General features: G+C 32.4%; 2 protein-coding genes across 2 annotated transcripts; one reads left to right on the top strand and one right to left on the bottom strand.

The window, feature by feature from the left end:
• Window positions 1–795: 795 nt before the first annotated feature.
• Window positions 796–1,992, top strand: LOC115994972 (GATA transcription factor 15-like). The gene is made up of 3 exons (XM_031119333.1): window positions 796–1,189; window positions 1,288–1,377; window positions 1,476–1,992. The coding sequence occupies exons 1-3, from the start codon at window positions 1,169–1,171 to the stop codon at window positions 1,755–1,757; spliced, it is 393 nt and encodes a 130-aa protein (XP_030975193.1). The 5' UTR covers window positions 796–1,168; the 3' UTR covers window positions 1,758–1,992.
• An 18,770-nt stretch (window positions 1,993–20,762) lies between these two features.
• On the bottom strand, window positions 20,763–22,001 carry LOC115994967 (leucine-rich repeat extensin-like protein 1). The gene has a single exon (XM_031119327.1). The coding sequence runs from the start codon at window positions 21,830–21,832 to the stop codon at window positions 21,269–21,271; it is 564 nt and encodes a 187-aa protein (XP_030975187.1). The 5' UTR covers window positions 21,833–22,001; the 3' UTR covers window positions 20,763–21,268.
• Window positions 22,002–22,278: the final 277 nt, after the last annotated feature.

The following is a 22,278-nucleotide window of genomic DNA, read 5'->3' as shown; positions in this document are numbered from 1 at the left end:
CAAGGTATCAAAAAAGTATTTTTTAAAACATTTTCAAAAACATAATCAAACACTACCAAACAAATTATTCTCTTCAAAACATTTTACATTGAAACAAATATAACAAAAACATTCAAAAAGTTTGCCTTGGCTTTAGTTACATTTAGCAAAATTGAAATAACATTGAGATCATTTTTATTTTATTTTTTCATAATTTTTATATGATGAAGTAATAAGAGTCACTTCAAGATAGAAGAAAACTTTGTACAAAGGAAAGAAATGTATCAGTTGCATCAGACTAGTCAGGAAAATAATTAGTACTAGTAGAAAAGTACTTGGGAAAAAAGCATAGTAATCCACTGTAGAAACTAGAAAAACACTAAATTGATTGTATGCAACAATGTGAAACGTATTGAACCCAAAAATGTGGTACCCCCAGTTGACCTAACATAAATGGGAAATTGTGAATTTAGATACTAACATCTCTGACCACAAATGGGAATCTAGCTGCACTGCACCACCAACTAATGCCTTTCCTTGACTCAATTATTAAACCCCCAAACCAAAACCAAAAAAATAAAAATAAAAATTTCTCACTCCCAATCCATGGCGCCCTTTTTTGCTTTTCATTTCAAGAACCCTCGTTTTTTTTTTTTTTTTTTTCATTATTTTGGCGGGTCCCCAATAACCCAAAAAAAAAAAATAGAAAAAACAAAAAAGAAAAAAAAGCTTGAGGTGGCAAGGTCAAAACAGTAATTTCACAAATACAATAGGGCTAGGGTTTCGCGTCCCATTTATATAAGGTGGTCTTTTTTAGATCTGCTGCGGCTGGTTCTTGTGTCGGTCTCTCTCTCTCTCTCTCTCTCTCTCTCTCACACACACACAGTGCCTCAGTCTCTCATTGCATGTCGTTTCTTTTAGATTCCCAAACGTTCCGTTTCAACAACCATAGATTCTCTCATTTCAAACACAAGAATAGCTCCTTTTTATTTATATTCTGTTTTTCCTTCTCTCTCTTTGCATTTCTGATTTTGCTATGGTGTGAGGTGTGTGATCTCTTTGTTGTCTGATTCTTTTGGGGTTTTAAGGATTACTCACTTCCTCTTTTAGCTAAACAAGCAATACCCACTTTGGGTATTGGTTTCTTCTATCTTGGTTTTGTTTGGTTTGGTTCAAATCATTAAAGAAAATGGTGGATCTGAGTGATAAAGTGAGTATTTTTTACCATTTCTTTTTGCTCTCTTACTGTTTGATCTGTGATCTGAAAGATTCGAGCTTGATCAGAATGATTTATTTGTTTTATTGCAGGGATCGGAGTCTGAGACCCACAAGAAGACCTGTGCTGATTGTGGTACCACAAAGACCCCTCTTTGGCGTGGCGGCCCAGCTGGTCCAAAGGTAATAAAATCACAATCTTTATCCAAAACCCAGTTTCTCTATCATTGATTTGTGGTACTAATTGATCAGAAATTGATATTGGGCTTTGATTTTTGCAGTCACTGTGTAATGCTTGCGGGATCAGAAGCAGGAAGAAGAGAAGAGCTAGTTTGGGTTTGAACAAAGAGGACAAGAAGAGCAAGAGAGCTAGTATTAATGGCAGCAATAACAACAACCATAATAATAAGATAAGCAATAGTTTGAAGCAGAGGCTATTGGCTTTGGGAAGAGAGGTTTTGATGCAGAGATCAACAGTTGAGAGGCAACGAAAGAAATTAGGTGAAGAGGAAGAAGCGGCTGTGCTATTGATGGCTCTATCTTATGGCTCTGTTTATGCTTAGGTCTTCTTCAAAGAAATTCTTAAAAAAAAGTGTTAGAATTTTAGGGATGTGGATCCTAACCTTGGAAGTGTAAACCTGCTTCTATAATTATTGTTATATTTATTTTTTTTAGGAGAATTTATATTTTGTCTTTTTTAATTTTTATAGTTATTTTTAGTATTAACTAACTGTTTTTGGGACCTGGAAGAGTATTTTATGAAGTGTAAGAAATGAATATTGATCCTATTTTTGATAATGTTGGTCTAAGATGTTGTCTTGCCCCTTCGAATGTATAAATATATATATATATATATATATATATATATATATATTGCGGCTCTTTTTTGCTTTTTATTTTCTTTGGTTGGTGGTAATGTTTATCTCTTGATTCTTGTTATGGTTGTGATGATTTCATGTTATGTTACATACCCACATACTCAAAAAAATTAATAATAATAATAATAATAATAAAGGATAAGAGGGAAAATTGATGATGTGAGATGAAATCAAGAAATATGGGCTTTTTGTGTACTAGCGTAAAAAACATTTTCCCTCATCATATTTGGTGAGGATCTCCTTTTTATTTTTTTGGGTTTTTCTACTTCAATCATGGGAGTGTTTTGTTGTATTGAGTGTTTTTAGAAATTGGGATCCATTGTGATAAGAAAAGAAGAGGGAATATGAAATTTGTATTTCCCGCTGTCGTGTTTACGAGAGTATTGACAATTGAGAAAGCCAAAGCGTTTGTTTGCATAATTAATTAATTGATTTAACTTTTATACGCAACAAAATGCAAGTAGATTACTAGATTGCACAAATACCTGGGGGCACAGAGTTCTTTATAAAATGGATTATGTTAATGGTGTTTTTAAGAAAGTTATTAATAAATTATTTTTAAAAAATTTTAACACTATTTTTATAGGAAATATAAAAAGTTGTTAAAGTTTTTTTTTTTCCTCATAAAGAGTTTTTAAGAATATTTCTTAAATTAATGCACTAAGTCGTTCATTTAATCTTTCCCTTATAAAATATATTTAAATTGACAGCAATTAGCACATAGGTTCAATTTTAAGTATGTGGCACTCCTTTTCCCATCAAAAAAAAGAAAAAGAAAAAAGTACGTGGCACTCCGAAAAATAGAAAGTATGTGGCACAAATATCTCACAAGACAAGTCATTGAGGCTGTCTACTTCATTTCGTTTAGATGAGTCATTACATGGGAGGAAAATGTTGACAAAAGTTGACTGTGATAACTAAAGATATCAGTTCACCGATTTTGTTTTGAAGTAAAAATTTACTTCATTATATATATATATATATATATATGTATGTATGTATATATATTTTTTAATTTTTTTTTATCATAAGGTTAAGATATCAGCTGCTTTCATTTTGGATTAGATAGCATTTTATCACAATTACTTAGTTGACAACAAGATACTTTCTCAATTAATATGAATATTTCTTTGAAAACATTTAAATAGGACTTTTTGAAAGCAAAAAACTTCTATAATGCTGAAATCTTTAGAAAAATCTACAAAGAACTCAACGGTGTTTGGAAATTTCGTGTTACAAATCACTAGAGGAGTGCAATGAGCATGAATTGTTTGGTGGAAAGACTAGTTGACCAAACATCGAGACTAGAAAAGTTCAAAAAAAATTCTCATTGAAAAAATTGCCAATATATTTTATTTTCTCAAAAATGAAGATTTGAACCCAAAATTTGAAAAAAGAAAAAGAAAAAGAAAAAAAGAATTGTTCTATTTGAAAAAGCAAAAGGCTTACTGCCTCATGACATTTTTGAAGTTCTTCAACAAAAACTCAAAAACCAAGCAATAACGATTTGAAAAATCTTGTGTTAAAGTTATAGATATATTATTCTTCACAAAGGATTACCAAAGCTAACACTTTGCTGATCATAAAGAACTGTAGAAGTGTATAATGTATATTTTTTTGGAGAAAGAAGTGTATAATGTATATTGAATATGTAGAATGGGGGGAAATAATTACCAACCTACTATATAAGTAATGACAATTAAAAGGCTGTTTGTTGCTCAAATACCAATTAACTACACGCCAATTGCAGATTAAGTTAAAAATCAAAATAAAATAAAAATTTGCTAGAAGACATAGTTACCCCCAAAAAAAAAAAAAATCTTAATGTACTGTATGAGTTATTTTTATTGACAAATGACACAGAAGTCTTATGTCATATTAATAATAGCTAGAGTCTTATCTCTTTACCATCACTAGATGATGAAGAATATCATAAACTCATTAATCAAACAGAGAAATAAGAAATACATGCAAAAAGCTTTGTAGAGATTTGCAAATAATAAAGAGACAACGTATTTAAGATGAAAATTTTGTGAATAATCACTTTAGAAAGGTTAGGATAATTTTGCTATTAGTGGATTTTATCAACTTGTAGGCTTGTAGCATTAGAAGATCTTTATTAATCGTCTTCTTGTACTCTACTTTTGCTATATTAAGGAGTGTATGTATATTTGTAAAAGAATAGCAAAATCAATAGCTTTCAGCTCTCATATACTTAGAGCATATTTGACATTAGCTTAAACTTGTAGTTTTTAAATTTTAGTTTTTATGTACAGTTTTTTAAAATTTTATTTATTTTATTTTCATTTTTTAAAAGTAAAAGTATACTTTTTTGTTTTTTAGTTAAAGGTATGAGTATACTTTTTAACACTTTTTTAACAAAAAATTTTCAGTAAAAAGTTAGATAAATTATTCTAAATTTAGTAAGTTTCTTCTACAAATGTACATACATAATCACCTAATAATACTACAGTCTTCAGCATAGAGAATTGACATGATGAGATAAACTTTGTTAATCAATAATTAAAATTATAAAGACCTAATGAGTGCTCTTCATTAAGTAAGACCCATCAACGGAGGAGCCTGTAGCCCCAAGAATCCAGTTTAGATATTGACAAAGAAATTTTGCACATAATTGTGCAATCTGTGACTGAAAGAAATCATTGAAGCAGGGACTTTTTAGAAAGATTATGTGAGGAATTACTGTTGCATGTGTGACTGACTGTGTAAGCATAAATCATAAAGAAAAGTGAGGAAGAGTAAAAAAAGGTCACGTAAGCAAATCAAAATCAAAAGCTAGGAGCGAGGCTCTTTTTTGTTTTTACCAAAAGGGACCAGGTTCAATTAATTTGTAACACAACAGTTGATAGTACTACGGCAATTCTGTTCTGTCTGTTTCATCAAAGCATGAATAATTTGATTCAATTAAAATTCGTATCTAGAAAATATGTGTCAACTTTTTAACACACGTACGGTGAGCCGCCCCTACCTATTACAATAGGGCGAAAGGATGCTCCCTATTTCATAACTTACATTGCAGCGGCAGCAGCACGTGCCTTTAGTCTTTCACTTCAATGGCAAGCTGCACTTCACTGCCCATAAGAGCATTCATAGCAGCTGTTGTAAAAATTATGTCATTTTATCACATCAAAAGTCTACTTTATTATTTTATCACATCATTTTACAATATCTCATTTATCAGATGTTTTATATTTTTACCACTTCATTTAAATATTATTTCTTAATTCTTATTTTAAAACCTGGGACTGTAGCCACAGATGGGGATTGAGGACTGTAGCCACAGATGTCACAAAATTAAAAACTTAGAACATAGGGACTGACCGACTGACAGAGAAAGAGGAATAAAAAAAATAAAAAAATCATATGCCACAGATTTCCGTACCGTGCCAAATATATGATGACACTGTAGTATGTTGTAAAAATTATGAGATTTAAAACATCTGATATTTGGTGTTTTTTGGTGTTTGGTGTGTTAAATGTGCCAAATATTTGGCATTTGGCACATTTAGCACATCTAGTGTGGATGCTCTAAGCCTAATAAATGGTAGTTGGAAATACTTGGAATAAAAGCTAATAATAATTATTCGTTTGGCTCGGCTTAAAAAGTAGAATGGGTTTAGATATCATTTATTTTATTAAAATTGAATTTTTTTATTTATTAAATGTATGATAGATAAAGATAAAAATTAGTTGAAATAGTATAGTGAGGTTCATAAATAATGTCAAAAAGTGCATTGAGATCGATGAATAGTAGCAAAAATAAATTGAATAGTGAAATAATTTATAATTTTAATTAACGTTCAAACACATACTAAGGTAGTGTTTGGATACCGCTTATTTTGCTGAAAACTGAAAATTAAAAATACGGTAACAAAATAATTTTTAAATATGTGAATATTGCTATGAGACCCATTTTTAATGAAAATTTTGTTGAAAAAAAGATTTGTAAGTCCTGTGAACAGTGTATAGGACCCACTGAAAAAGCCACCACAGCCATAGAAATGCACTAAAAAAAATGCAGACGCTCATAATCAGTATCCAAACGGGTACTAGGTGATAGAAAATTAAGAATGAAAGGTTAAGTGGACTTGGATCCATATTCAAGTATTGGGCCTAATCAACTCTCCTGAAAGTTTAAATTTATGGGAGTGATTGAATTTAATTATTTAGCCATTATTCTTATATTTCCTATTAAATTAAGATTTGACTTTTAAATTTTGAATTTTGGACTTCCACTTCATAAATGAAATCAAACGTGTGAAGTTTTTAATTTACTTACGAGGTAAAGTAGGGGAAATTATAAGATCCATATGATAGATAAGTGATGTGGTCCACCATTTCACTAAAAAACTTCTACTTGTTTAAAATTGTTAGTTATAAATTTTTTTTAAGCAGAAATTAATTACTGACTCAGTAATTTTAAACAAATGGAAGTTTTTTAGTAGAATGGTGGATAAGTGACGTGGTTCATCAAAGGACTCTATAATTTCTCGTAAAGTAGGGACGAGGTTCAAATTAGAACCATCTATTTTAGCAATTTTCTGTACATTGGCAAATTACCATTTATTGTAAAAGTTTAAGGTTTTAAGCTACTTAAAAATGTCTACTTTATATATATATATATATATATATAGATATATATATATATATATATATATATATAAAAGACTACTTAATGTGGATTTTAGTTAGCCTAACTGTTAAAATCTCTGATAGTTGTATAACCAAAATCTGATTGATATCTTAGTCTGATGATAAAAAACTATTATCAGGAGCGGACACCATAAGTTAAAACTCTTTCTCGAAAAAAAAAAAGACTACTTAACCATTGCAAGGTCAACCATCAACTAGAAAATTTTGCGATCACCATCCTAATTTGTTGGGATTGATTTACATTCATCATTGAAAATTAGTCAAAATTAAAAAATCAATGGACCATTTGAGTGGTAGAGGGACTAATGTCAAAATTAAAATATTAATTTGTGTATTCACCCTAATCAGCCTACGAATTAGTTAATTTCAAATATGATTTTACGTAGTGGACTAAACATTACAAAGTAATAACGACATATTATGATAGAAATTATCATATAGCATAGGGATTAAGATCCTTAACAGTTTATACGGAACTCTACGTACGTAAGTTTCTTTTAATCAAGACCATTTATTTTAGAATAAATGATTAAGATTATGTCATGATTCCACTAAAATAATAATTTTTTATAAAAAGAATTCAAACACTTATACATGACGTTGTTAACGTGTGAACAATGTTTCAGCCTTTCTTCTAAACCAATGAACCAAGAAAAAAAAACTTTGGAGGTTATTAAAGCTCTTGTTAAACATAATTTTATCACAATCTCCGCACACGCGCACTCTCTTTTATGTGTGCACATATATGAATTTTTAATTAACGATCCAAATTTAATTAAAATAATCAATATTTATAATAGAATGTTGGAAAAATAAAAATTGCAATTAGTACATCAACAAAATACTCACTCCGTCCCAGTTGGTTTGTCATCTATTTCATTTTAGGATGTCCTAAAATATTATACTGTTTCTAAAAATAAGAGTCATTAATTTACTAATATTCCTATTATACTCCTACTTTATTTTCAAAATTATTTGAAAAGAAAACTAACAAATATTTAAAAAAATCTATTGTGGGGGCCGGTTAGTCACTAAAATTATTAAAGTCAAGGTAATTGGGCCTGTAACCCATCCGAGGATGCAAATCTGTCCGAAGAGGCTCATCTTAGGTTGTAGGGGTAACCAAACGAAAAGAATAGTGAATATCACGAAAGTTGAGTTCAGTATTCATCCGAGGACGACCAGAACGCCACCTTGTTACAAACGTACTTTAGAGCTACGTCACCACTAAAAGTGGGATAAGGGACCGGGTGTAAGAAAGAGAAGGCAAACAAATATCTATAACAACAGCTGCCTCCGCATTAATTGCCTCTCAACCAACTCTCTGGCCGCATTAATGTGGAGGTGATGTCTGGACAGTGATGAAGCAGCCTTACAGCTGCTAGTAGGAGGTTCCAGAAGGTGTTAGATGTGACAGAAAGAGATCCCCTGAACCCAACTTACACGTGTGTAGTGAAGATGATATGAAGAGGGCAGTATATAACATGAAAGAAAAGCATGTAGGAAGGGATCAGAACATAAAAAAAAAAAAAACACAAAGAACACTCAGGAAAAAAGCTTAGAAACCAAAGAAAAACTAATTGTTATATCGGTGCTAATCCATCTATAAACGTGAGGTTGAATCATTTTACTTTTAAAAGTTAACCTAGTTCTTGAACATCCACGCTCTACAAATTTTATTATTTGGGCCTTTAACGTATGAACCCAATACCAGTGTGGGATCTACAAATTTTATTATTTGGGCCTTTAACGTATGAACCCAATACCAGTGTGGGATCGTTACAAATTGAGTCCTTACATCTATCTAATTGGGATACCTTTTTAGTTGCCTCATTAAGAATAACTCTTTTATAAAAAAAGCTAATAAATTTATTTAAGAGTAGTTTTGTAAATTTATAAATTTTTATAAGGCAGACAAGACAATAAATGATATTCTCTTAAAAAATTTGACTTTTTAAACAAGACAAACAAATTAGGACAAATGGAATAATAAATACAACCAAGCCATAATTCTAAAACTTTGTGATAAGATATGAATTTAATAGACAAATCAAATCAATCATATAAATTCTTTTTTTGTCATCAATAAAATAATAAATTATAATTATAATTATAATTTTTTATTTAATGTTTAAAAATTCCCACATTGGTTTATAAGTTTATGTAGTGAGTCTTATATTAACACTAACATACCTTTTTTAAAAAAAATTTATGACTCCCTTATGGTTAATATATGAGAAAAATGAAAACAAAAATAAATTACACTTTCTATGACATGGACAAACATCAAGCTTGAGCCAAGGCCTAACCATCATCCACTATCATGGACCTAATAACTCAGCCATGGCAGCAAAGGCAGAACCAGAGGGGGAATTGTCCCTCCAAAAAGTGCTTAACCAAGATGTTTACTTTATATATTTCATATTCTAATCTGATTGTTTTCCCCTTTGGATACTTTTATGTGTTTCGTTTGTATCTTAATGGGTAATTACCTTCTTCAAATATCAAAATTCATTAAAAATATATAATGGAAATATTTTTTATTTTATTAATGCTTTTAAGTTTTTAAGCTTATAAAAGGAAAATACTATTAAAAAAAAAAAAAAAACAGCAAGGTTTTTGATCAATTAGAAAAAAAAAAATATTATTATTATTACCATCCAAAACAGATTGAAAAGAAATCAAGTTCTTTACGTAATAATATGTATAAAATTTGTTTGCAATAATTAAAATCATAAAATAATTACATAATAAACACTAGAGGGTGCAAACCCTTTTCCTCACATCGTAATTCTCATGGTTCTTTCTAATTCTGGTGTTAAATCTTCCATGATCCAAATTCTTCTGGATCTTGCGGTTCATCTTTTTTTTTTTTCTTTTTTTTTTTTTCTTAATCACTTTCGATTTCACTCTCACAGTCTCACTTACCAAGTTGGCAGTGTATGAGGAATTTAAAGATTGATTATCTTCATCATCTAAATCAAACATGGTTGTTTCATAGTGTAAATTCATTAAAATATTTTCATATTCAAAACAAGTGTTTCTTATTTGTTAACGATTTCAGTTCTTTCTTGAAAAGAAAGTTGTGGATCTTTGTATAAATATCTCCAATAGGCAATAGTAGAAGATCTCTTTTATGTTTCATACATATTCGGTGTAATTATAGTCAACATCTTCTTGAATGACCATATAAAAAAAAAAAACTCCCCCACCCCATTTTTTTTACCAGAAAGAAAAGTTGTGCGAGAAAATGACTAAATCTATCATGGTCCTTAATCCTTACAGCCCCCTTTACAAAATCTCCAATCCCAACATGTTGAAATGATTAACATGAGGGTGGATCGGCCCAAGTTATAGGTTTGGGTCTACCTTTACGAATGAGAAGGGAGAAAAGTTAAGAACATTGCTCTTAAAAAGTTTTTGTCCTCCAAAAAGCCTGTTTCGAATATCATTTTTTACTTTCTCGTGTTACATATCAGCCCAAATACTAGGTCATTTTATTCAGCCATAAAAAAATAAAAAATAAAAAATAAAAGGTTACTAGGTCATGTTGAGGTGCTCTGGACATTTCTGATTGGGTTATTTCTAAAAAAAATTATTTATTATTTTTCTTTTCTTGGATTGATAATCTCTGGGACCTGCACGACCCAGCATTTGCAAAATAGCGGGCTGTCCACAAGTTATTACTATAATTTATAGAAAATTCTTAGGTATTCTCGAAGAATGGAAAATTTTTGTTTTCTCTTCTCACATTCATGGTGGGTCCTATTATAAATTTAATAAATAAACTCTATCATGAATGTGAGAAAATGAAGCATCATTCTCCATATCCTAGAAGTATTTAAGAATTACTTATAATTTATGGAAAGACTGCAATGAAAAGTAACAACCAAAGTAGCCCTTTTACTTGATTTGGTCCATGATCAATGATAACAATAATGCTAGCATGACTGCATCAGTGTACTACATGAACTATTGCAGAGACATGAGAATAGAGAAATTGTGGTTGAGGTATGAGTCACTTTAGCAAGGTGGACCTGACCCCCTAATGACCATGTGGCCCATTCCTCGGCCTACAGAAAATAAAAATCCACTTAGGTTTGTCTTTGCAACCTGTATGTAGGCCCATCAAGCCCAACTCTTTGATCGATTTCACTAATTACTCTTTCTCCCTGGGTCCTACAGTGAATGATAATTTTTCATCTTTTAAGTAGTATGAAACTTTGTGAGAGACTGAGAGTTTGATTTTCTATATTATCCTAATTCAGAAAAATAAAACAAAATCATTGTGAAAGACCTTTCACCTCCCAAATGTAAGAAGAATATTTTAAAATTTTGCAAATTCCACGTTACAATTCATGGGTCAAAGAAGATTGTAAATCATGGGAAGAAAGTTAGGTCATGTTATGCAAAAGTGTCTAAGGAGGCAAATTGAAGAATAGAAGTTCTCTGTCAAACGAAAACATGTAGGCAAATCATTAAAGTGGACAGAGATTTCGCTCGACGCTCACTCGATTCTAAGTTTCTAACTCGAGCAAGATTATGAAAATCAGGTTCTGAATTTTGTTACTAATATGATTTCTATCAAACCTTAAACTCACTTGTATAAACCCTCTTAGAGCATCCACAATAGTGGAGCTAAAAATTTAGCTTTTTAGCTCCACCAAAAGTTACTTTATCTACTATACCTACACACATGCTGTAGCAGTAGATCTATTTTAGCAATCACGCAATAAAATAATATAAATATCATAGTAAAATAATATATCCCCTACAATAAAATAATATATCACCTACAATAAAACAATATTTCCTACTACCAAAAAAAACAACCCAGCACCATCCACAATCACCTCTACCATCAGCCACAACCACAACCACCACTACCACCACCACTAGCCACAACCAAACCCACAAACAAAATAAAAAATCAAACCACCATCATAGTCACCAATCCACCACCACAGCCACCAAACCCACAGGAAAAAAAAAAAATCAAACACCGTACCACCAAACCATAGCCATAACAACCACCATCGCCACCATCATAGCCATCAAATCCACAGAAGAAAAAAAAAAATCAAACATCATTCCACCAACACAACCAAAATCCACAAACCCACTATCAAAATCATCCACCACCACTACTATAGCCAAAATCAACCACCACCACCACCATAGCCACCAAACCCATATGAAAATACATTAAAAAAAAAACTCAATCACAGCAAAGAGAAAGGCACGGACTGGGCGATGGGGCTTGGGGAAATCGGCAAGTTGGGTTGGCGATGGGGCTTGGGGTGGGTCGGTGAGCTGAGAGAGAGAGAGAGAGGTGAGAGTGACTGAGAGAGAGAGAGAGAGAGAGGCACGGACTGGGCGATGGGGCTTGGGGAGATCGGCGATGGGGCTTGGGGTGGGTCGGCAAGCTGGGTCGGCGTAACATATCAGCGATGAGGGAGTTGGCCGGCGAGCTGAGGGATAAGGCGGCAGTGGGTCGAGCTTCGACTTGGACGGCATCGGCCAGCTTGAGAGATGGTGAGATGGTGAGAGTGAATTGGATAATTTCAGAGAGGTGAGATGGAGAGATGGGAGCTTGAGAGTGATGAGAGAGAGGACAGTGAGATGAAGAATAAAAGAATGAAAAAAAATAAACAACCAAGTATTATTTTAATCAGGAGTGCTGAATAAAATTTTTTTTAGATGATTGCTACAGTGCACATCTATCTATAGATGTGCACTGTAGCAGTTCAGCTAAAAATTATTGCTATGCCTCCATTGCTTCGTGGCCCTTTTTGCTATTTTGGTGGAGCTAAAATAGCATTATAGCTATTTAGCTCCATTGCTACAAATGCTCTTATGCACGATTTCAAGGAAGAGAAGGCAGTTATACCAAGAGCATTTCTCATCATTCCAAGTCCCTCACAAGCTTAATTTGCATGATTTTTTTTCACCTTTAAGCTTAAACTATAGATTTCTTAAAACCATGAAATTAGTTTTTCAATTATGGGATGTTGTTGATTTTCGGAATTTTGGTATTGCAGATGGGATATCGATTTGTTCATGTAGAATCATTCTAGCATAGTTGTCAAAATCGCGATTCGGATTGTAAAATCGCACGATTTTACGATACCACCTCACCAAAAAGTTTAAAATCGTAGTAGGATCGCAAAAATGATAAGATCGTATGTAGGATCATGTAGGATCGTAGGGGATCCTACCGATCCTACTGATCCTACCATTTGGCTTGAATTTTTTTTTTTTTTTTTTTTTTTTAAATGGGATTCATTTGGGTAAGATAATCCACCTAAACCCACAAGCCTAACAGGTTATCAGAAGCCCAATAATGAATTGAAGTCTCAAATTCACCCCTATGTCAACATAAAATTTCAAAAAAACCTATAGTACTTAAGTTTAACGTTTTCAAAAACAAAACCTAAAATATTTAGATGATGAAATAGGATATGACAATGACAGTGATTAGATTAGAAGAACCTTAGAATGAGAATTCTCTTTTGGATTTCATAGTTGTAATTAGCTAGTTTACCTTAGATTGAGAATTCTCTTTTGGATTACATATTGTAAATTTGTAGTTAGCTAGTTTTTATATGCTAACTAGCTTAACTTATTTTGGATTTGAAACTTAGAATTTGGAAAACATTTTCCATATGTGTGTAGATAATATTTTGGTACTTAGTTGCTAATTAAACATGTACTGAACTTTTTAGATATATTATGTCAAAAATTAAATATATTTTGTTTCGTTAAAATGGCATAAGAACGATGTAATGCGTGCAAATTACATTTTATATGCAATTTTTTTTTTAATGGATGGATTTATATTTTCAGTGATTATATAACATACAAAGTCATTATCAATAGATTTTTTGCTTAAAATCTAAAAATAGGTAGGATCTTATGATGTATGATCCAATCCTACGATCCACGATCCTACCTATTTCCTACGATCCTACGTAGGATCTCGATTTTGACAACCTTGCATTCTAGAGTTCTGTGGTCATTGTTTGAGACGATTTTTTAAGGTTACATACAGATTATAGAGTTTAGGTTTAAAGGTTTTGTTAGTAGGCTATTTTAACTATTTCTTTTATAGTGGATTTTCTGTGGAGTTGAATTCTTGATTTTTCCTTTTAAAAGATTCTTCATTAATTTTCCACTTTGTTAACAAATATTTGCTACTTTTATTGCTGTAATTATTATTCCTTTTGGATTTGGTGATTGATAATTATGGTTAATACTTGCTCATGCTATCTATGTGTATCATGATTGTTAAAATCCCGATCTGGATCCTATGATCTTATGTGTAGATAATATTTTGGTACTTAGTTGTTAATTAAACATGTACTGAACTTTTTAGATACATTTTGTCAAAAATTAAATATATTTTGTTTTGTTAGAATGACATAAGAACGATGTAATGCGTGCAAATTACATTTTATGATGCAATTTTTTTTTAATGGATGGATTCATATTTTAAGTGATTATAAAGTCATTATCAATAGATTTTTTGCTTAAAATCTAAAAATAGGTAGGATCTTATGATGTATGATCTGATCCTACGATCCACGATCCTACCTATCTCCCACGATTTTACGTAGAATCCCGATTTTGACAACCTTACATTCTAGAGTTTTGTGGTCACTGTTTGAAACGTTTTTTAAGGTTACATACAAATTATAGAGTTTAGGTTAAAAGGCTTTGTTAGTAGGCTATTGTAACTATTTCTTTTATAGTGGATTTTCTGCAAAGTTGAATTCTTGATTTTTCCTTTTAAAAGATTCTTTATTAATTTTCCACTTTGTTAACAAATATTTGCCACTTTTATTGTTGTAATTATTATTGCTTTTGGATTTGGTGATTGATAATTATGGTTAATACTTGCTCATGCTATCTATGTGTATCATGATTGTTAAAATCCCGATCTGGATCCTATGATCTTATGATCCCACCTACCTAAAACAATCAAGATCTTTCAAGGATCTTTGGTAGGATCACTACGATCGTTTAGGATTGGTAGGATCGTACGATCCCAAACAATCCTAGTTTTTTATAATCTTCTTTAACTTGACAAAAAGCTTAGTTGGACTTAAATGAAAAATAATATCCCAATAGGTTTTGAGGTAGATCTTTATTCTTCCTATCCATTAATGATTCATAGTTCATAGTTAGAGAGTCTGAGTTGGAATGAAGGAGAGAGAAAATAGTAGAAGAAGGAGATAAAGGAAAGTAAAGTAACATTGGAGAAAAAGGAGAACGAATGATGGGGGTAGTTGGGAATGAGAATATGGGTGGAGAGTAGAGTGCCACATTTTGAGGTTTTTGGCCTTTTTAAATAATGCTTACAAATGAATGTAGTGATATATGGTAATTATATCAAATGGATGCAAATTTTTGGTTTTTTTATTTATGAATGAATGTATAATTAATGTAATTATTTAACATACCAATGTGTTTTTTTTTTCTTCAAATAATGTAGGATCTTACAATCCACGATCCGATTCTATGATCCACAATCCCACCTACCTCCCACAATGCTACGCAGGATTCCGATTTTGATATGTATAACTAATGATCAATCAACTCCTTTTTTCCACTAATAATAATAATATAACATATGGGGAGATAGGAGATGAGGATGGACTCATAAAAATATAACATAAAGGGTCCATTAGTCTATCTATATAAGGATGAGGGGATTATTAGTTGTGGTAATTTTATTTAGGCATGACCATAGTGCTCCCTATATTAAAAAGTGCCAATAATTAAGAGATATATAATCAGGTGCATAAGGTGTGAGATTTAAGTGGAAGATTCACATAATTTCACTATAATGGGTTGAGTTAAAGTTTGACGGTTTGATTTTAACCTTAGTTTGACAGTTTGATTTCTACCATTGTTTTCAATAACTCATTAGTTACGCCATACTTGGGGTGTGCGTGTGTTGGGTTGGAGAGTTTTTTTTTTTTTTTTTTTTTTTTTTTTTTTTTTTTTTTTTTTTCAATCTAACATGATGTTTTCAAATTGAGAAATTCCCAACCTAATCCCTATGGGTTAGGTTGGAATAGATTGGATCAATGAGTTATATTTACATAAATTTTAATAAACTATTTGAGCATTTTTTTTTAAAATAAATTGTTACAATTACATAATATGCCTAAATCATATTTGTAGGGGTATTGGGCCTATGAGCTCGTTATCTATGTATATATTGGGTTTGGAGCCCAATCCGAGGACGTAAAGTCGTCTAAGGAAGAGTAAACATTGTTAGGGGAGTCCATGTTGGTAAATGAAGAAGTTAGTTTTGGTTATAAGAGCCCATGAGGGTGGTACGAGGATGAATGCTTTCTCGGCTAACCAAAGTCGAGATCTGAAGGGGTGGTTCGCCGTCCAAGGGAAAGTTCCAAGAAATTCTGTTGATATGGATAAGCATTACAGAAACATAGGACAGGGGGAAGTCCTAAAATATCTAAGAAGAAAGCTGCTACCATCGCATTGAATGCTCTATAGCTAACTCTCTGACCGCATTAATGTGGAAATGATACCTGAACAGTGGTTTTCAGCCTTAGAGCTGCTACATAAAGACTTTAGGAAGGGGCTGATGAGACAAATATCAATACCAACCATCTGGTTTGCACATGGAGGGTAGAGATGTAAGGGGAAGATAGTATAAAAGAAGGAGGAGGCAATGAGACAGAGAGAGATCGAGAAAAGAAGGGAAAAACACTATAGCAATCAAGAATTGTATTTGTAATCAAACTTGAGATAAATATATAAGAATTGATCTCCTCGGATTGTGCCGAAGAAGATTTTCCTTAGTTTAAACTTGTTTATCTTCATTCTCTTGTCATCTGATATCCACTTTAATGGTTATCTGATTCAGCCTTAGAGCTGCTACATAAAGACTTTAGGAAGGGGCTGATGAGACAAATATCAATACCAACCATCTGGTTTGCACATGGAGGGTAGAGATGTAAGGGGAAGATAGTATAAAAGAAGGAGGAGGCAATGAGACAGAGAGAGATCGAGAAAAGAAGGGAAAAACACTATAGCAATCAAGAATTGTATTTGTAATCAAACTTGAGAGAAATATATAAGAATTGATCTCCTCGGACTGTGCCGAAGAAGATTTTCATTAGTTTAAACTTGTTTATCTTCATTCTCTTGTCATCTGATATCCACTTTAGTGGTTATCTGATTCATTAAAGCCCAATTTTTCAATTCACTCTCTACAAATTCATTATTTTGGGCTTTTTGGGCCTAAGTCCATCCATCTTTTGGGCTAGGAACTCAAATCTGGTCCTTACAATATTCTATATTCATTAAAACTAATTCTTAAAATACCAAAATAAATCAAATTAAAAATTAAAAATAAGAATTGGGTAAGAAGGGTTGAAAAAAAATTATGAATTGAATCCGACCCAACTCTAGGCTCAAAATAAAATTCCACCTCAACCCACGAAAACTAACTCAAGGCATCAATAGGTTGCAATGGATTGATTTCATTAAGTTTGTGGGTTTGATATACACCCATAACATATAAATATCTTAATTGCTAACCACTAGACCATATTTTCAAGTCTTAGTAATTGCTAACCCCAAGGGCTTGGTTTAGTAATCTTCAATACTCATATGATCCGTGAATTTTGTGTTTCAAGTACGTTATCCAACAGCTTGAGACTATTTACAGGAATCCATTTCTTTAATTACCCAATGTATTTGGAATTGAGGGACTAGATTAATCAATTGGTTTAAGAGTCCTTGACACTGAACTGCACATTTTCTCTTGGTATGTAGCATATCTATCTCATTTTAACAGTTAACATAAAATATTATTCTATTTAATATATGTTTTACAATGATAGATGAATGGTTAATATTAGATAAATGTGGTATATAAAAATTTATGTACCATAATGATTATATATAAACAACTTTTTTCACAATTATTGAAGTAGTCAATTATGAGTGGTTGGAAAAAAGTTGTGAGTTCATGAGTATTAGTTTTGTTTACCACTCATGGTCAATTAATTCAACAATTGTAAATTTTTTTTTTGGATAGTTTGATAATTGGGAGATGAGATTTAAATTCTAGACTTTTCAGTTGAAAACTGTAAAAGGTTTCAGTTAAAAAAATTATTTGTACTTTGTAGTGTTATTATTGACAAATGACTAGTTTTTTCGAGCAAAAAGGGCATCATCAATAGTTTATGAGTGGTGTGCAATAGTGATATTAGCAATAATCCCATGTGAAAGTAATACTATTACAAATAAGTGATTACAAATAGTGAAAAAAAAAGTAAAATTATGAAATTTGTTTTAAGAAAGTTTAAAAATAGAAGTTTTGATCAAAATAATTAGCATTTGCTGATGTGACAAATTATTAGTTATGAGTAAAAAAAAAAAAAATGATGTTAGTAGATAGTGGTGAACAACAACATATAAAACGGGTAAAAACTTAGCAATTCAACCGATGTGAAAAAAACTTGGCAATTCAACTTAAGGATGATAATTTTGCACTATCCCGCTTAACTTGCCCTGCAAAGGTGGTGAGGCGGGAATGGGGTAAGATTTAAGCCCCGCACCATGGGGTGGGGTGGGAATGAATTTAGACATTTTAGACCCACCCCACCCCGCCCCTGGCCTGCCTCGTGTTGCTAAAGATTATAATTATAAATTTTTCATACCATAAAAACTTACTATTTAAACAAACATATCAATATTAGCTTATTTTATTCTATCCAGTGTGGTTCTCTGCTTTTATTTTGTTATGTGTTATACTATGAATTTTTTTTTTTGGTGATTATCTTGTTAAACGCTTGGATATATTATTCAAATTTTTTTTTTCTAAAAATTGATTTGATTTAATGAGATAAATTTAGTTGTAATTTCAAGTATATTTTTATTAATAAAATAGATTTCATTAAAAAAATTGTACTATTTATAAGACAAATTAATAAAAAGTACAATTTTATGAGGTGAGACAAAGTTTCGCGAGCCCCAAAGGATGGAAATAGGGTTAGAAAGTTTTCCCATCCTTCCTTACGTCTCACCTCATTGCCCTCACTAAATTTCAACCGACGTGGAAAAAAAAACAAGGGGTTGTTTTACACGTGGCATTTCTGTTTTTTTTGGAGTGTGTACTGCCTATGTCGGATACCATGCCAACGTGACTGGACCCCGCCACCACGCACTCATCAATCATCAAGGTATGTGACATCCAGCTAATTGCCCCCACAACTTGTCCAACTCCTTTGCTCTCATCCACATTTTTATTTCTCTCTTTTTTTTTTTTTCAATTTATTTTCTCAAAAGAAATTGAAAAAAAGAGAAAAATAAAAATGTGGCTCACATTCCAAAACTCACATTCTTTTCTTTTTTTTTAATGGGAAAATACTGCAGCATACATTAAAAATCAAAGACAATCTGCTACAAAAATCAATGTGCCATTTCTGATTTCCCAATTTCAGCGCATAGTCCAGATATCAAACGGTGTACACACAATCAATTTGATTTTAAAATTTATACCACTAAATTTTTTTTTAAAAAGGTCTTTGTGTTTTTCTTTTTTTCTCCCTCTTTTTACCTAAAAGTAAAGTATATTCCACTTTTATGCACATGGATGATGGACTTATGGAAAAGGTCAAACTTTTTGGTACACCACTTTCGTGAAAGCACAGTGCAAAGAGAGAGCACAAAGTGCTACTCAGAAAACTCAAGTGCATCACAGTTAAATTGATGGGCCACATCTCACAAATTTCGAGATTTATGTTTTATACAGTATTTCAAGTGGTCGATTGCTCATAATTTTTGGTTAGTTATATATACTAGTATAATCCTCCAAAATCCCGTGTCAGGAACTAGGACCTTCCAGATCCTCCGTGTAAACCTGACTGCTTTTGGAATTTTTTTTTTTTTTGGTAAACAAAAATTTAGGTGAAAAGAGGCTATCTATACTAAGGTCAGGGCAAATCAGTATGGATCACCCCACTAAAGAGAATTGCCGGCAGCGAAGCTCAAACCTAGCAATTTTGAACGAAGCTTTCAAGCCTTATCAACTAAATCAACTATATATATGGTAGAATGTGCCTATCTAATCTCATCATACACCAAGAAAGTAAAAAGAAAATGCATTGCTTTTGCTTTTTAGTTAGTTAAAAGTTAGCTTAATCACCTATTTTGAGGTTAGATCAAAGATCAGCATCGGATTGCTTCTGCTTTGACAAAATGCTAGTTTGTTATGCCTACCTAGTATTACATCAAGTACAAATTTAAAAAGTAAAATAAATATTGATATACGGTGTTTGATTCAAAAGGGAGAGCGTCTTTTGATGGTGACATTTTTATTACATGGCTCTCATGGGGTCTACGATTGAAAACCTTTTTAAAATGCAAAACCTTAATAAAGAACTCTAGCTGAACTGGGTCGGTGAAATAAGATTCATCCAAAATCTTTGAAACTACATCACCCACACTACCATTAAGCTCATTAAATGATACACAATGACTCCACCAACATTCCAATAAAATACTGGAAAGAAAATCTGCAATGCAATTATATGCAAGAGTGGTCCTACCATTATTGGTCAAATATTAAATGAAAACACCAACCCATACTAATTTTAGCATACAATTAGTATTACCGATCACCTCTTGTACCGCAAAAAAATGGAAGCTTATACATTGAATAAGACTATTATTTACCCCTTTAAGGAGGGTTGCCTTGTTTGGGTCAAAATATTATAGAATTCAACTAATTTTATCATAAGATCCTTAAAATTTTGAATAGAATTAATTAAAATTGAAAATGTGATCAACATGTTAATTTTGATTATGTGATCAACAAGAGATAAGAATTTTAAACAATCTTAATCCGCTCCTTAATAAGACAACAGAGGAAAAACCAGCAGACAGCAAAATTGGCCCGGACAGTGACTCCCATAGTCCCATTAACATCACCGAGCGATTGAACATTGACAATAACAAGCCTAAACTACAAACTGTCTAAAATAAAACTCAACCAAATGATTAAGAAGAAACAATTAGTAACATGTATGCTTTCATGGTACCCACTGAGGAACCAAAATTGTAGACATAAATGACTGCTTTGTTACTTTATTTTCCATAATTATAACTAATTTGTAATTAACAGAAACAAAATAGGTACAAATTGTAAACAAATTACAGATCAATACAGCACAAGAAAGAGAGAGAGAGAGGGATTGGGATTACTTGACAATGAGTCAGAATTCCTTGTTAGGTCCCACTGCACAGAAACCTTGGTTCATCTTCTTGGGATGCAAAAGTGAAAGATGGGATCTTTAATATTAAATACAAAACCAAGCTCCCAATTAGTTTCAATTCCCAACTCTCATTTTTCTTGCTTCTTCTTTGAAGAATGAAGATCAAAGTTCCTTTCTTTCTTTCCTCTCACCTTCAAGTTCCTAGAGATCTGCCAACCTGCCACATTATTCCACCTTTTTTTGTTTACTCTTACTTGTTTACCATCAAAGAAAGCAAAGAAACACGGAAAAGGCAATAGAAATAGTATAAAATAAAGAGAACCCAATCGAGTTTGCAATAGATGCTGGAGGAGGGTTATAATAGTAGAATGGAAAGTATGGTACAATTGGGTTTGGTGGTGGGGGAATTGGGTGGTTTTTATAATTTGGTGGAGGATAATAATTGCCTCCAACTACACCATTAGGTGGTGGTGGTGAGGAATAAGTGTATGAGGGCTGAGATGGTGGGGGTGGTGCGTAATAGACTGAGCCTCCTGAGCTTGGAGTTGGTGGTGGTGGACAATTGGAAGAGGATGATGATTGTGTTGGTGGAGGTTGTGATGGTGATGGTGGTGGTGGTGAGGGTGATGGTGGTGGTGGTGATGGTGGTGGGGGTGAAGGAACTGGGTTATTACAAGGGTTGTTACATGCTGAGCACATTGTGCATGCGATCTGGTACTTGGAAGTGGCTGTTATTGTTGTTGCTGTTGCGGCTGTGGCTGGGCTTGACATCTTGAGAGACATGAAAAGGAACATAAGAGAGATTTTTAGTATGTGGAGGGTGCTCATTTTGAAAAGATTGGCAACAGAGATGAGAGAGATCTTCAAGAATCGCTTATAAGTGTACAAGATGAAGATCAAGTTTTTGGGCCAAAAGAGTGAGAGAGAGTGGTGGCTATAAGTGAGAGTGTCAAAGAGTAGCAGTGTGTAGCTCTTCTTATCTTCGAAGCAACTACCAATACATGTACCTTTTATATTGGACTAAAAAAAAAAAAGTTAAAGATACGCTGAAAACTGTGGTTTGAAACTCTATGGTCTATACCAAACAGTCTCTAAAATACAAAAAGATGACACCGACGCGTTTTACTTTCACAGAAAGCAGCCACATTTGAATACAGAAGAGCAAGGACACGGAATTGAAGCCTAGTTCTGACCCATCTAGTAAAAATGGAAGGGTATGGACCGTATGGTATAGGAATCTAGTTACTTGAAGTTTTGTGATTAACTCCTTGGTT

Source organism: Quercus lobata, chromosome 6, assembly GCF_001633185.2.
Source record: "Quercus lobata isolate SW786 chromosome 6, ValleyOak3.0 Primary Assembly, whole genome shotgun sequence".
NCBI classification, from domain to species: Eukaryota; Viridiplantae; Streptophyta; class Magnoliopsida; order Fagales; family Fagaceae; genus Quercus; species Quercus lobata.
The sequence above is the reverse complement of the archived record's forward strand: the minus strand, read 5'-3'. Positions and strand labels throughout refer to the sequence as shown.

What these genes read in the sequence shown, in the direction of transcription:
- LOC115994972 (XM_031119333.1), top strand. Translation starts at nt 1,169, where the DNA reads ATGGTGGATCTGAGTGATAAA. An exon ending in TGGTGGATCTGAGTGATAAA is followed by an intron (nt 1,190 to 1,287) that starts GTGAGTATTTTT and finishes GTTTTATTGCAG; the next exon opens with GGATCGGAGTCTGAGACCCA. An exon ending in GCGGCCCAGCTGGTCCAAAG is followed by an intron (nt 1,378 to 1,475) that starts GTAATAAAATCA and finishes TGATTTTTGCAG; the next exon opens with TCACTGTGTAATGCTTGCGG.
- LOC115994967 (XM_031119327.1), bottom strand. Translation starts at nt 21,832, where the DNA reads ATGAGCACCCTCCACATACTAAAAATCTCTCTTATGTTCCTTTTCATG.